The sequence below is a fragment of the Chlorocebus sabaeus genome, chromosome 7, assembly GCF_047675955.1.
Source record: "Chlorocebus sabaeus isolate Y175 chromosome 7, mChlSab1.0.hap1, whole genome shotgun sequence".
NCBI classification, from domain to species: domain Eukaryota; kingdom Metazoa; phylum Chordata; class Mammalia; order Primates; family Cercopithecidae; genus Chlorocebus; species Chlorocebus sabaeus.
In genome coordinates this window covers 1,688,472-1,705,328 of record NC_132910.1, presented here as the reverse complement: position 1 = coordinate 1,705,328, position 16,857 = coordinate 1,688,472, and the positions used below count along the sequence as shown (strand labels likewise).

Genomic DNA, 16,857 nt, shown 5'->3' with positions numbered 1-16,857 from the left:
TCTTTCAGTAAGAACCAGTAAGTGTTTGTGATCACTGCCCACACCACCTAACATCTTTCAGTAAGAACCAGTAAGTGTTTGTAATCACTGCCCACACCACCTACCATCTTTCAGTAAGAACCAGTAAGTGTTTGTAATCACTGCCCACACCACCTACCATCTTTCAGTAAGAACCAGTAAGTGTTTGTAATCACTGCCCACACCACCTACCATCTTTCAGTAAGAACCAGTAAGTGTTTGTGATCACTGCCCACACCACCTACCATCTTTCAGTAAGAACCAGTAAGTGTTTGTGATCACTGCCCACACCACCTACCATCTTTCAGTAAGAATCAGTAAGTGTTTGTGATCACTGCCCACACCACCTACCATCTTTCAGTAAGAACCAGTAAGTGTTTGTGATCACTGCCCACACCACCTAACATCTTTCAGTAAGAACCAGTAAGTGTTTGTGATCACTGCCCACACCACCTAACATCTTTCAGTAAGAACCAGTAAGTGTTTGTGATCACTGCCCACACCACCTAACATCTTTCAGTAAGAACCAGTAAGTGTTTGTGATCACTGCCCACACCACCTAACATCTTTCAGTAAGAACCAGTAAGTGTTTGTGATCACTGCCCACACCACCTAACATCTTTCAGTAAGAACCAGTAAGTGTTTGTGATCACTGCCCACACCACCTAACATCTTTCAGTAAGAACCAGTAAGTGTTTGTGATCACTGCCCACACCACCTAACATCTTTCAGTAAGAACCAGTAAGTGTTTGTGATCACTGCCCACACCACCTAACATCTTTCAGTAAGAACCAGTAAGTGTTTGTGATCACTGCCCACACCACCTAACATCTTTCAGTAAGAACCAGTAAGTGTTTGTGATCACTGCCCACACCACCTACCATCTTTCAGTAAGAACCAGTAAGTGTTTGTGATCACTGCCCACACCACCTAACATCTTTCAGTAAGAACCAGTAAGTGTTTGTGATCACTGCCCACACCACCTAACATCTTTCAGTAAGAACCAGTAAGTGTTTGTAATCTTTCATCATTTTATTTGTCGGCTATCTTTACTTTGCTCTCCCTCTCGAACTGAGTATGGAAATCCAGGTGAATAATAATTTTCCCTCACACTAAGATATGCTTCCATTATCTTCTATCTATTGCTGATGAAAAGTCTATTATGCAATCTCTTTTTTTAATCTTTGCTTTTGATCTGTTTGGTACTAGTTTATCTTTCCAATTTGAAAACACTTGTCTTTCTTTAACTCTGGGAACTTTTGTCATTATCTTTGGAATATATTGCTTCTTCTCCCTTATCTGTATCTCTGGAAATTCTACTAGACCTATGTTGGACCTTGCAAACGCACTCTCTTTCATTAAAAAAAGGATATCTTTCTGCACTACATTCTGGGTATTTATATTTATCTTCGATTTGTCCATTCTCACCTCAGTTATATTTAAATTTTAATATTACTGATTATACAGAAATTCTTATTTGGCTTTCTGTAAAAATCTCAGCACCTTTTTTCCCATTTCCAGTCCTCTTAATCTCTGATCATTTTTAACTTTAAAGTTTGTTATATTTTCTGTAAAATATTCTATTATTGGTAGCACTTCTATTATCTATAATTCTTAGGAGACTAATTCTTTTATTTGCCATGGCTGATTCTTGCAGTGGTTCCCTTTCTAGTGAATAGTCATTTTTTAATCTGAATCATCTTTAATGAAGGCTTTTTTGCATAGTACTGAGTGTGTTATTATCATCATGATGCAGTTTTACATTTGTTTTAAAGGCTGTAAGTTTTAGTGGTCTTAAATTTGTTATATTCCTTTCTCTGCTTAAAGTTTTTACATGATATAATTTTGGACCCCTTACTCCGGTGTGGTACATGCTCTGAGTCTCAATTTCTCATTAGTGACTTCCGTTTTTACTTAAAGTTTTGGACAGACATTCAAGATAGAAACATTTGTAAGTTCCCATGGCTTTCAACTTAGGACTTTTTCTTCTCTCTTGGTTCCTGGGACCTGGGAATTTCTCTTTTCAGCTTGGTTACATTACACTTTATAAAAACTAATACAGTAAGTCTGTGCGTTTCCAGTAGTACAGAAGCATGTCCACATTAACTTACCTTGTTTTGTTATCTGAAGTCAGTAGGTTTCTTCATTACAGTTATTTTCCTGACCTTTATATGCTCATGTGCATCATGAATTTCCAAGGAATTAAAGTAGTTAGGTGATTCCTAAACTGATGTAACCAAAGACTTTTTTCTTTTTAAAATCACCACAAGTAATAGTGGTTTGTGGAGCAGTATTTAGGAAATGTTAATATAAACATAGAATATCTGCCTGTAACTATGATAGTAATGTATGCTCTTTTGAATTGGAATAAGCTAAGTTTAATAAACTTTTACAAAAGGTGAACTATCATACAAACTTTAGCCATTTAATTAGTCTTCTGTTAGTCACCTTGATATATCTATGAAATCACCAATGGAAGATAGTTTATCTTAAAGGGCAAACAGCACCAGTGAAATAAACTTCTGTTTAAATATATGACATGGCTTGCAATTAACTCACATTTAGAGTCTTAAGAATTTAAATTGTACACTGAGATTTATATTTTTCCCACTACTTTTAATACTCATTAATTGAAACTACATCTAAGTACCCTGCAACTTTGTAATGTTAGCTTCAGTTATCTTAAACATTTAACAATAAACACTATCTGACAGAAATAACAACATATTTTATAGTTTGCAAAGCCCTTTCACATTTGATCATCACAGTAACGTTATGAGATAGGGAGTACAAATGTCAGTTTCACAGTAGTAGAGAAGGAAACTGAGAAAAGAATTAATTTGCTACAAGGGAAAAAGAAGTAATTTGCTACAAGGTAACATCAGTTTCGAAAAGTGGTCAGAAGGGCATCAGAATCTTTCAATTTTTAGTTTAATGCTCTGTTTTCAAAAAATTGATACTTCAGATTTATTCAGTCAAATACAGCTGAAAAAAGGGCAACAACAAAAATATAAACTTTTAACTCTCAAGGATTGATATCTTACCATTCCTTTCTCTTTGCTTGTGCCAACACCAAGTAAAGCAAAATTTTTTAACATTTCACAGCCTATGGCTCCACATCCTACCTATGGAGGAGACAAACGGTACATATCAGATTAAAATAATCTGACCATTTGTAAATTTTTTTACTTTGAAATATTTACCAGGTTTATTTTACCACTGTGTTTCAAAGAAAAAAAAAAAGTATAAATCAAATAAGCAAAAGCCTAATTTTATAATTTCTTTAAACAGAAGATATTTTAAAATTCCAAATAAAATTTAAACATTGAACCGCTTATGTAAGATAGAAATAAATGCAATATAATATTAGTACAACATTACAAAAAAAAGATTCCTCCCTTTTGGACATTTCTCAAAACTCCTTTTCTGAATAAAACTATTCTAAGACTTCTATTATTATCTAAAATTGATAATACTAGATTCCATATGCATGTAAAAAGCTCAATAACAGTTGATTTTCAAAACATTATTTTAAAGATGATTAATGAGAATATGCAGTAATTTTCAGGGCTAATTATAATAATTAAAACAATAAATGGAAGGGAGTTGTTTTATGTTATTGGAGGAAATTTCCCTGCCAATGCACTAAGACAATTAAGAAATACAGAATAGGCTGGGTGAGGTGGCTCACGCCTGTAATCCCAGCACTTTGGGAAGGTGAGGAGGGCGGATCATGAGGTCAGGATTTCGAGACCAGCCTAGCCAATATGGTGAAACTCCGTCTCTATGGAAAATACAAAAAGTACCTGGGCGTGGTGGCACGCCCCTGTAGTTCCAGCTACTTGGGAGACTGAGGCAAGAGAATCACTTGAACCAGAGGCAGAGGTTGCAGTGAGCTGAGATCATGTCACTGCATTCCGGTCTGAGTGACAGAGCAAGATTTTGTCTCAAAAAAAAAAAAAAAAAAAAGATACAGAATACACTTACATATTCTTTCATTTAGTGAGAAAAAAAATAAAAAACCCACCAATTTTCAAACATATTTCTAGAAAATAATTTAATTTTTTAAATTATCATATTCATATTTTTACTTTAAATATATTAATTAGACCAGAGGATGGAAAACTTTTTCTGTAAAGGGCCAGACAGTAAACAATTTCAGCTTTACAGGCCACATGGTCTCGGATGCAACTACTCACTTGTACTCTACACACTTATACTCAAATTTGTTTTAATGAATTAAGTTGATATACGATAGCAGTTTGAACATACTATTCCCATGATTATTCATACTTACTAAGAAGATGTTTAAATTTTGCAGTTTCTGGCACAAAGTGTCTCCAATGCAGGCTCTTAAAGCATCATATCTATCTCCCCTGAAAAAAATAACACATACCAAAAAGCAGAAATAAAAAACATTAAAATTAGTTTCACTGTCATTAATACCAATTTAATGTTGTACTTTAAAAGGAAATATTCTTTAAAAGTTTCCCCTAACCAATCTTAATTGAAAAAGAAAAGCCCCCATAAAGAAATCCATTTTTCCTTTTTCCACTTGGCTTAATAGTCTAAATACAAACGACTTAAGTGAAGGTAACTTTGGTTTATCTAGAAAAAAAATTTTCCTAAGCCAGAGATTTTTAAGAGAAGCTCTTAGAGGAATCTATGGATGGGCTTTGGAGCTGATAACCCACTTAAATCAAAGGCAGAAATTTGGGTTATGTGCATTTTAGGGAGAATAATTCTAAACTTTTCATTCTCAAAAAGATTTATGACCCAAAAAAGTGAAGAATGACTTATATAAATAAAGACTGCAGATAGCAGTTTTTTCTGTCTAACATTATTACGGTATTTTAAATGCTAACCCTTCTCATGGCATACAATTTAAAACTTTGCATTCACTATTTATCAAGTAGTAAAGCGATATGACATTATTATGACACTTAAAATGATTACCAAGTAGAGAAAAAACAACTACAAAAGTGATTTAGGAGAAAAGACATATAAAACGAAGGTATGCTTAGACAAAACTTTTAAAATTTATTTCCCTGTTAGTAAAAGCAAGAGAAATTTCATTATTACCGTGGCAGAAATTCTTCACATTCAGGTTTGCCTAGTGATTCAACAATATCTGCTGCTTCAAGATATAACTTAAAGTAGAAGATTAAAAATACAATTATTATGTATAAAACTTAAATTACTATAAAAAGAAGCCCCTTTATAGTTATTTAATAGTCATGAAAGAAAAAATGATAAAAAAAGGCAATTCAGAGTAAAATATTTAAAAATATAATTAAAAATATGTAATATATATATTGATATTCTCTCATTAAAATAACAGTAAAAACTGAAGGAACTGTTAACAGATATAATTGGATTCATGTCACTTAGCCATCCTAAACATGATGTATCCTAATTTTAAACCAAAGGAAATTTCACCTCCAAATCTATTTTTCATAGCTACACAAAAGTTTTAGAAGCCCCCATTCATTCAATTTTAGCTACATTTGAATAAGTAATTTGATTACTTTTTGTTTTTTGTTTTTGATTTTTTGAGACAGTCTTTCTGTTGCCCAGGTTGGAGTGCAGTGGCGTGATCTCTGCCTCCTGAGTTCAAGTGATTCTCCTGCCTCAGTCTACCAAGTAGCCAGGACTATAGGTGCGTGCCACCATGCCTGGCTAATTTTTTTGTATTTTTAGTAGAGATGGGGTTTCACCATGTTGGCCAGGCTGGTCTTGAACTCCTGACCTCAGGCGATCCGCCCATCTCAGCCTCCCAAAGTGCTGGGATTACAGGCATGAGTCACTGTGCCCAGCCATAATTTGATTACTTTTTGAGAAGAAAGTACCTACTCTGTATTTATTTTTCAGCTTGGATATATAATCTATAATCATACATACTACGTGTATGTGTATGTGTATGTCATCTATAATTACACATACCATAGGAAAATAATCTAGGAAACCAAAATTTCAGCTTTTTAAAAATACCAAAGATAATTAAAGTTAATGAAGAAAAGAACTGAGTCTTACTCTCATTTTCATTTAAGTAACTTGTGTGTCTAAATTTGAACATGAACAACTGGTTACTTATTGTATTATAACACAGAATCTATATTAACAATTAACCCAGGCAGGAGTGCAGTAGAACAATCGCGGCTCACTACAACCTCTGGCTCCCAGGTTCAAGCGATTCTCCTGCCTCAGCCTCCCGAGTAGCTGGAACTACAGGGGTGTGTCACCATGCCCAGCTAATTTTTTGTATTTTTAGTACAGATGGGGTTTCACAATGTTAGCCAGGATGGTCTCAATCTCCTGACCTCATGAGCTGCCCGCCTCGGTCTCTCAAAGTGCTGTGATTACAGGCATGAGCCACTGCGCCTGCCCTAATGGTTATCTTTAAACCAGATTTTTACTAACATACTTGTATTCTATGTTAAAATAAAGAATTCAGCAGCAAAATAGCATTGTGAGTACCTTTTAAAATATAAAAAAATGAGCCGGGTGCAGTGGCTCACGCCTGTAATCCCAGCACTTTGGGAGGCCGAGGCAGGCGGATCACGAGGTCAGGAGTTTGAGACCAGTCTGACAACATAGTGAAATCCCATCTCTACTAAAAACACAAAAAATTAGCCAGGTGTGGTGCTGCGTGTCTGTAACCCCATCTACTTGGGAGGCTGAGGCAGGAGAATCGCATGAACCGGGGAGGCAGAGGTTGCAGTGAGCTGAGATCGCGCGATTGCACTCCAGCCTGGGTGACAGTGCGAGACTCTGTCCCAAAAAAATAAAAATAAAAAATAAAATGATAAATGTTATATTCAAAATGTTTATGGTGTTTCAACAGAGAGAGGGCCTTAAGGCAGCATCCCTTCATACCTTGTGCCAATTATTCCTGCTGGTAAAAGAAATGGGGATTTTTATTCCATCTTGTGATGTTCATACCCCATGCAACTCTAAAACCTGTACCACTCCCATGTTCTCCACACTTGTAAGTTTACACCTAGAAAGGGAACTTGAAGGTTCATGATAGTAAAAGATTCCATGGAACAAATTCAAGAGTCCTGAGAGCCCAAGAATGCTAAGCTTATGGTACTGGAAAACAATTACCTATAAGGATAGAACATTCATTCCCTTACTGTCACAACTAAGGGAAATACATTTGAGAAGGCAACTTTGGGTTATATCTCAATAGCCCTAAAATATCATCTTGTTAATTTCAATCACAGAATCAAGTGTTGGAGGCATACTGCTTGCATCTCTTTCATGCATCAAAATGTATTTTAAGGTTGCTTTTCTAATATATTAATACTACATTATAATACGTAACACATTCCATTTCATGAGTAAAGAATTCAACCTTAAAAACTCAGAACTAACCCACTGGCACAAAGGAGAAAATTTTCCTGTTACAGCTTTCAATACTTCTTGGCTGGCAACACCTCCTACTGCTGCAGCAAGTGGAGATAAAAAGCCTTGAGCAGTCCAAGAGAGCCAATGCACAATGTCAGCGTTTACATCAGGCTAAAACAAAAGCCATAAAAGACAATAATATTAACAGCATTTAAATGGTATACTTAAAATTTCAATGACTAAATGTGAGAATTAGAACTTAACTTCTTAAAAAGCTATTCAATTCCCCTACTAAATAACTCTAAAAATGTCCCGATTTCATGATAACAGACCCATTTGCGTGTTACCTTAATTAGTGTCTCCCTTTACTAGTACCTGCCCATTTTGTTTTTGGACTCTATATGTCACTCTAGGGCATCATTTATAATTAACTTGAATATCTACCATTTATAGTTTTTGTCAAAGAACAGTTCTGTGATGCCAGTCAGACATATTTACAAATAAATAGATTTTTAAAAAAGTTTGTTAATGAAAACTACTATGAAAAAACCCTGAACTATGATCAATGAAAATCAAATCTTAAAAATGATAAGCTATCAGTTTGTATTGAAAGTTGTAAATAAAAACTGCAATGAATAATGACACAATACATTGTTAGAGATAACGTTTTCAATTACGCTTAAAAGTTATGTATCTCAAAATAGAACATTTTAAAGGAAATATTGGAAAACTGAATTTTAGATCTATTATTTTAGCACAAAGTCTTATATGTGACAAAGATCTTTTCATGAGCTTATTTTCTTTCTCTTCCTATTTAAACATCAGTAATCTTAATTTTATCACTAAACTTCAAGTTTGCCTAATTAATCTTCTGAAATCCTATGTAAAAGAAGAGTTCTTATACATTTAGGAGCAGAAAGAGAAGAGTTTTTATTACACTGTCAAAAATATTTGTGACACAAAATGGTTACTACTTACTATTCCACCCCTCCATTTCAACTTTCCATATCTCATTATTTACAACTATTGAGCACTAGCCTCAACCAAGATCAATTACAATTTAAATTCTGCAATTTTTGAATGCAGATATTGTTGGTGGTGATAATATTAAAAATAATGATGAGAATGATAACAACAGTATAAGTGGGCACTTACCATGCCAGGTTTTATATTAAGTCCTTACATAACATTCAAAATAATCCTTATAGATATAATTTCGATTATACAAGAAAACCGAAACATTGAAAAATTAAGTAACTTATTCAAGATTTTATAGCTAGTAAATAGTGAAGCCAGGATCTGGACCCAAAAAGTCCAACTTTATAGGTTTATTCTCAGCATTAGGTTATGCAACCTCCCAGGATTCTTTATTTTTTAGTAAACAAACATCTAAATTTTGGGAATTTTTGGTTACCATAGGATAAAGACAGCGGCCTATACCTAAGTTTCCCTACATAATCTCCAAAACATATGCATAATCACAAGAAGAGAAATAAAACAGTGACAGGGCTTCAGTATTACTAGAAAACAGAATATTATAAATTTTTGCAAACTCCCATCAGCACTCTCGCTAGATTTCACATTGCTACAATCTTGGACAGAGAGCAGAATATATGAAGAGATCACAGAAGAAGGTGAACGGCCTAACGGTAACAAAACACGTCCTAAGAAAAAGAAATTCCCACACCAAGTGCAGAAAATATTGATGAGAGGTATAAAACTGGTGGCAGATCTCAGCCGTCAAAGAATGTCAACCTGGGAAAGAAAGATGTTAACAAAAGAAGGGAGACATTCTTTGAGAGAGAATGCTAAAGAGAGAGATGTTAAGAATTTGGTAAAAATCAAAGAGACCTACAAAACACACCAGTACCTCTCCACCACAAAAAGGTCATCCATTAAAAGCTCCTTTTCAGTATCCTAAGAGAGTACTACAAAAGCAGGAACCTAAAAAGCACCTAAAACCCTTACCCTGTCCAAAAAGTAAGCACAAAAATCACTCTACAATACAAAGCTAATGTAAGAAGAAAACAGAAAACCAGAATAAAAACATTTCAGCTACTGAAAATCCACACCCCCACAACTAATCAAAAGTCAGAAGATATTTAAGTGAATTATATATTCTTAACAAGCACTTGGCAACATGGGGGGAAAAAACATCACAAAAAACCTTGAATCAGGAATTTAAAAACTAAGAACAGAAATGATCCATTCTACCCTTCCAGAAAAGAAAAGAATTAAACAACATTTGACTCTGCATATCAAAATGGGCTTATGGTGTACATGGGAAACTTTATTGAATAATCAACTCTGAGATATAACCTGGTAAAACTATTAGATGAAGACAAAGATTAAACACATAGGGCCTTAAAGCAAAAAGAACAGATTACTTCTAAGAGTATGAAAATTGGGCTGGCATCTTATTTTTCAACAGCAAAAAATAAAGCAACATACCAGTGAACAAAGTAACAGCCCAGAATTTTACATCTAGCCAAGCTTAAAACTATGAAAGCTACAGAAACAATATGAAACATATAAAAACTCAGGGAATACCGTAATTCTGAGCTCTTTTTGAGAAATAGACTAAACCTGATTTCAAGACTTAATATAAAAGCCACAATAAGCAAGACAAGATGGAGCTGGCAAAAGGACAGAAACAATGTGAAGACGGTAGAGTACAGAAATAGACCTATACATATATGGTTAAAAAAAACTGTTGACAAAGATGCCAAGACATTTCAATAAAGAATAGTCTTTTCCACAAATGGGCTAGAATAACTGGACATTCATATACAAAAAAATTAACTTTCATCTATACTTTGTGCAGTATATAAAGACACACTCATAAAACTACAAAAGAGTGTACAAAATTAGTGTAAAGTCATGCACACTGATCTCTACTTTGTATGATCACATCTTTATCAATACTTTGCACCATATGCAAAAATGAACTTATAAAATTACAAAAATATAAACTGTCTAGAAGAAAACAGCGTTTTGACCCTGTGTTAAAAAAGCTCTTAAGACAAAAAAGTATGAACCACAAAAAAAGTATTCTTTTTGTGGTTTGAAAAATTGAATTTCAGAAACTATAACTCATATCCAAATATATAAAGACATAAAAACTCTCTCAACCAATAATTAAAAACTATTTTAAAAACAGGCAGAGATTTTAAAAGACAGTTTATTAAAGAAGATATATGAATGGCAAATAATCATATTAAAAGACACTCAAATTCATGGCCAGTGACATGAAAATGAAAACCAAAATGATATACTACCACACACACACAAAAACGTTTAAAATCATATAAACAGACAACACAGAGTATAAGGAAGCTGCAGCACAACTGAAATTCTCATACACTTCTGGTGAGAATGCAAAATGGTACAGCTACTTTGCAAAACAGTTTGGCTGTTTCTTATGAAATTAAACATGGTCTTGGTCCTCCAAGATGGCCGAATAGGAACAGCTCCAGTTTGCAGCTCCCAGCGAGACTGATGTGGAAGACGGGTGATTTCAGCATTTCCAACATGAGGTACCTGGGTCATCCCACTGGAACTGGTTGGAGTAGTGGGTGCAGCCCATGAAGGGCAAGCTGAAGCACTGTGGTACATCACCTCACCTGGGAAGCAAAAGCGATCAGGGGATTTCCCTTTCCTAGCCAAGGGAAGCCATCACAGACTGTACCTGGAAAAATGGTACACTTCCGCCCAAATACTCTGCTTTTCCCACCATCTTAGCAACCAGCAGACCAGGAGATTCTTTCCTGTGCCTGGCTTGGCGGATCCTATTCCCACGTAGCCTTGCTCACTGCTAGCGCAGCTGTCTGAGATCCACCTGCGAGGCTGCTGCCTGGCGAGGGAACAGGTGTCTGCCATTGCTGAGGCTTGAGTAGGTAAACAAAGCCGCCAGTAAGTTTGAACTGGGTGGAGCCCACCCCAGCTCAGCAAGGCCTACTGCCTCTATAGACTCAACCTCTGTGGGCAGGGCTTAGCTAAACAAAAGGCAGCAGACAATTTCTGCAGACATAAATGTCCCTGTCTGACGGCACTGAACACAGCACTGCTTCTCCCAGCATGGCGTTCAAGCTCTGAGAACGGACAGACTGCCTCCTCAAGTGGGTCCCTGACCCCTACGTAGCCTGACTGGGAGACACCTCCCAGTAGGGGTGGACAAGACACCTCATACAGGTTGGTGCCCCTCTGGGACGAAGCTTCTAGAGGAAGGATCAGGCAGCAATATTTACTGTTCCTTTGTAATCCTTAGAGACCTACAAAGAGACTTAGTCTCCCACACAATAATAATGGGAGACTTTAACACCCCACTATCAATATTAGACAGATCAACGAGACAGAAGGTTAACAAGGATATCCAGGATTTGAACTCAGCTCTGCACCAAGAGAACCTAATAGACATCTACAGAACTCTCCACCCCAAATCAACAGAGTATACATTATTCTCAGCACTACATTGCACTTATTCTAAAACTGACCACATAATTGGAAGTAAAACACTCCTCAGCAAATGTAAAAGAACAGAAATCACAATGAACTGTCTGTCAGACCACAGTGCAATCAAATTAGAACTCAGGATGAATAAACTCAAAACCACACAACTATGTGGAAACTGAACAACCTGCTCCTCAATGACTACTGCGTAAATAACGAAATGAAGGCAGAAATAAAGATTTTCTTTGAAACCAATGAGAACAAAGACACAACATACCAGAATCTCTGGGAAGCATTCAAAGCAGTGCGTAGAGGAAATTTATGGCAGTAAATGCCGACAAGAGAAAGCAGGAAAGATCTAAAATCGACATCCTAACATCACAATTAAAAGAACTAGAGAAGCAATAGCAAACACATTCAAAAGCTAGCAGAAGGCAATACATAACTAAGATCAGAGGAGAACTGAGAGAGCTAGAGACACAAAAAACCCTTCAAAAAATTCATGAATCTAGAAGCTGGTTTTTTGAAAAGATCAACAAAATTGATAGACCACTAGCAAGACTAATAAAGAAGAAAAGAGAGAAGAATGAAATAGATGCAATAAAAAAAATGATAAAGGGGATATCACCACCGATCCCACAGAAATACAAACTACCACCAGAGAATACTATAAGCCCTGCTATGCAAATAAACTAGAAAATCTAGAAGAAATGGATAAATTCCTGGACACATACACCCTCCCAAGACTAAACCAGCAAAAAGTTGAATCTCTGAATAGAACAATAACAGGTTCTGAAATTGGGGCAATAATTAATAGCCTACCAACCAAAAAGAGTCCACGACCAGATGGATTCACAGCCAAATTCTACCAGAGTTACAAAGGGGAGCTGGTACCTTTCCTTCTGAAACTATTCCAATCAACAGAAAAAAAAGGGAATCTTCCCTAACTCATGTTATGAGGCCAGCATCATCCTGACACCAAAGTCTGGCAGAAACACAACAAAAAAAAAGAGAATTTTAGACCAATATCCCTGATGAACATCAATGCAAAAATCCTCAATAAAATACTGGCAAACCGAATCCAGCAGCACATCAAAAAGCTTATCGAACATGATCAAGTCGGCTTCATCCCTGGGATACAAGGCTGATTCAACATACACAAATCAATAAACGTAATCCATCACATAAACAGAACCAATGACAAAAACCACATGATTATCTCAATAGGTAGAGAAAAGGCCTTCAACAAAATTCAACAGCCTTTCATGCTAAAAACTCCCAATGACTTAGGTATTGATAGAACGTTATCTCAAAATAATAAGAGCTATTTATGACAAACCCACAGCCAGTATCATACTGAATGGGCAAAAACTGGATGCATTCCCTTGGAAAACTGGTACAAGACAAGGATGCCCTCTCTCACCACTCCAATTCAACATAGTGTTGGAAGTTCTGGCCAGAGCAATCAGGCAAGAGGAAGAAATAAAGGGTATTCAATTAGGAAAAGAGGAAGTCAAATGGTCTCTGTTTGCAGATGACCTGATTGTATATTTAGAAAACCCCATTTTCTCAGCCCAAAATCTCCTCAAGCTGATAAGCAACTTCAGCAATGTCTCAGGATACATGCAAATCAACATGCAAAATCACAAGCATTCCTACACACCAATTATAGACAAAGAGATAGCCAAATTGTGAGTGAACTTTCATTCACAATTGCTACAAAGAGAATAAAATAACGAGGAATTCAACTTACAAGGAATGTGAAGGACCTCTTCAAGAAGAAGTACAAACCACTACTCAAGGAAACGAAAGAGGACACAAACAAATGGAAGAACATTCCATGCTCATGGAAAGGAAGAATCAATGTCATTAAAATGCCCATTCTGCCCAAGAAGGTAATTTATAGATTCAATGCCATCCCCATCAAGCTACCAAGGACTTTTCTTCACAGAATTGGAAAAAACTACTTTAAAGTTCATGTGGAACCAAAAAAGACCCCACATTGCCAAGACAATCCTAAGTCAAAAGAACAAAGCTGGAAGCATCATGCTACCTGACCTCAAATTATACTTCAAGGCTACAGTAACCAAAACAGCATGGTACTGGTACCAAAACATAGACCAATGGAACAGAACAGAGGCCTCAGAAAAAACACCACACATCTCCATCGATCTGATCTTTGACAAACCTGACAAAAACAAGCAATGGGGAAAGGATTCCCTGTTTAATAAATGGTGCTGGGAAAACTGGATAGCCATATGTAGAAAGCTGAAACTGGATCCCTTCCTTACACCTCATACAAAAATTAACTCAAGATGAATTAAAAAATTAAATGTAAGATCTAAAACCAAAAACCCTAGAAGAAAACCTAGGCAATAACCATTCAGAACATAGGCATGGGAAAAGATTTCATGACTAAAATACCAAAAGCAATGGCAACAAAAGCCAAAACAGACAAATGGGACCTAATTAAACTAAAGAGCTTCTGCACAGCAAAAGAAACTATCATCAGAGTGAACAGCAACCTACAGAATGGGAGAAAACATTTGCAATCTATCCATCTGACAAAGGGCTAATATCCAGAATCTACAAAGAACTTAAAACAAATTTACAAAAAAAAAAAAAACAAAAAACAAACAACCCCATCAGAAAGTGGGCAAAGGATATGAATAAACACTTCTCAAAAGAAGACATGTATTCAGCCCCCAGACACATGCAAAAATGCTCATCATCACTGGTCATCAGAGAAATGCAAATCAAAACCACAATGAGATACCATCTCATGCCAGTTAGAATGGCGATCATTAAAAGGGAAACTACAGGCCGGGCGCGGTGGCTCAAGCCTGTAATCCCAGCACTTTGGGAGGCCAAGACGGGCGGATCACAAGGTCAGGAGATCGAGACCATCCTGGCTAACATGGTGAAACCCCGTCTCTACTAAAAATACAAAAAAAAAACTAGCTGGGCGAGGTGGCAGGCGCCTGTGGTCCCAGCTACTCGGGAGGCTGAGGCAGGAGAATGGCGTGAACCTGGGAGGCGGAGCTTGCAGTGAGCTGAGATCTGGCCACTGCACTCCAGTCTGGGCGACAGAGCGAGACTCCGTCTCAAAAAAAAAAAAAAAAAAAAAAAAAAAAAGGGAAACTACAGATGCTGGAGAGGATGTGGAGAAATAGGAACGTTTTTACACTGTTGGTGGGAGTGTAAATCAGTTAAACCATTGTGGAAGATAGTGTGGCAATTCCTCAAGGATCTGGAACTAGAAATACCATTTGACCCAGCAATGCCATTACTGGGTATATACCCAAAGGATTATAAATCATGGTACTATAAAGACACATGCACATGTATGTTTATTGTGGCACTATTCACAATAGCAAAGACTTGGAACCAACCCAAATGTCCAACAATTATAGATTGGATTAAGAAAATGTAGCACATATACACCATGGAATACTATGCAGCTGTAAAAAAAGATGAGTTCATGTCCTTTGCAGGGACATGGATGAAGCTGGAAACCATCATTCTTAGCAAACTATCACAAGGACAGAAAACCAAACACCGCATGTTCTCACTCATAGGTGGGAACTGAACAATGAAAACACATGGACACAGGGCAGGGAACATCACAGGGGAGGGCGGCTGGGGGAGGTAAAGCATTAGGAGAAATACCTAATGTAAACAACAAGTTGAGGGGTGCAGCAAACCAACATGGCACATGTATACCTATGTAAGAAACCTGCACGTTGTGCACATATACCCTAGAACTTAAAGTATAAAAGAAAATAAATAAAATAAACATACACCTATCAGAAGACTCCGTAACACACCTTAGGGTAGTTATATAAGAGAAGCAAAGACATATGTCCACATCAAAATCTATATGCAAGTAGTTGTAATAACTGTATTCATAATTGCTCAGTACGGAAACAGCCCATATTTTCCATCAAGTGATGTAAAAACAAACTGTAGTACACAATGAAACAAAAAAACAAATACTACGTGTTCTCACTTACAAGTGGGAGCTAAATGATAAGAACACATGGATATACAGAGGGGAACACCACACACTGGGGCCTACTGGAGGGTGGGAAGAGCGGGGAAAATAACTAACAGGTACTAGGCTTAATACCTGGGTGATGAAATAATATGTATGACAAACCCCCATGATGCAAATTTACCTATATAACAAACTTGCACATGTACTCCTAAACTTAAAAGAAAAAACAAAAATGAAATGAACATGCAACAAAACGGAAAAAACTCAAGTTAATTATAATTAGTGATAGAAAACAGATTCAAAAGGCTACACATACTATATGACTCCATTTATATGACATTCTGGAAAAGAAAAAATCTATAGTGGATGCTAAGGTTTGGTTATGGGCTGGGGAGGTAATTATAAAGAGGCATGAGGGAACATTTTTGCATTACGGAATGTTTTCTATTTTAATTGTGGTGGTAGACCCATTACTGTACACTTTGAATTAATTGCATACACCTGAATTGATAGTGTACAAAATTTTTTACAACTACACACCCAAAAAGAGTGAAAAATTTACTTTATGTAAATTTCACATCAATAAACTTGATAAATTCCTAATCACATCCTTCTGTTTAATCACAGACTTCTACAATCTATTTCTAGCTTTTCTACATTTTATTTTCTCAAAGCACTATATATGCAACACAAGGTCTTTCACTATGGCTAGTGAGTCACTGTTTTCAGTACATTTATTATTTCTTTCTTTGTGTAATTATAGAACATATGATATTAAAGCTTTTACCACTGATGTTAAGATTCTCACTTCCTGAGATGGTTTGGCTGTGTCCCCACCCAAAATCTCATCTTGAATTGTAATCCCCATAATCACCGCATGTCAACATGGGACCAGGCAGAGGTTACTGGATGGTGGGGGTGGTTCTCCCATGCTATTCTGATGATAGTGAGTTTCACGAGATCTGACAGTTTTATAAGCGTCTGGCAGTTCCTCTGCTTGCACTCACTCTGTCCTCCCACCCTGTGAAGAAGCTGCCTGCTTC

At 36.4% G+C, this 16,857-nt stretch overlaps 1 protein-coding gene across 1 annotated transcript in view; it reads right to left on the bottom strand.

Annotated features, from left to right (window-relative positions):
- Positions 1-16,857, bottom strand: part of UBA6 (ubiquitin like modifier activating enzyme 6) — a 75,352-nt gene that overhangs the window by 23,918 nt on the left and 34,577 nt on the right. The window contains exons 14-17 of the mRNA XM_073017323.1: positions 7,396-7,539; positions 5,101-5,168; positions 4,316-4,394; positions 3,063-3,143 (exon numbers count right to left, since the gene is read on the bottom strand). Coding sequence (XP_072873424.1) covers positions 3,063-3,143; positions 4,316-4,394; positions 5,101-5,168; positions 7,396-7,539 — 372 coding nt within the window. The remainder of the gene's footprint in view (positions 1-3,062; positions 3,144-4,315; positions 4,395-5,100; positions 5,169-7,395; positions 7,540-16,857) is intronic.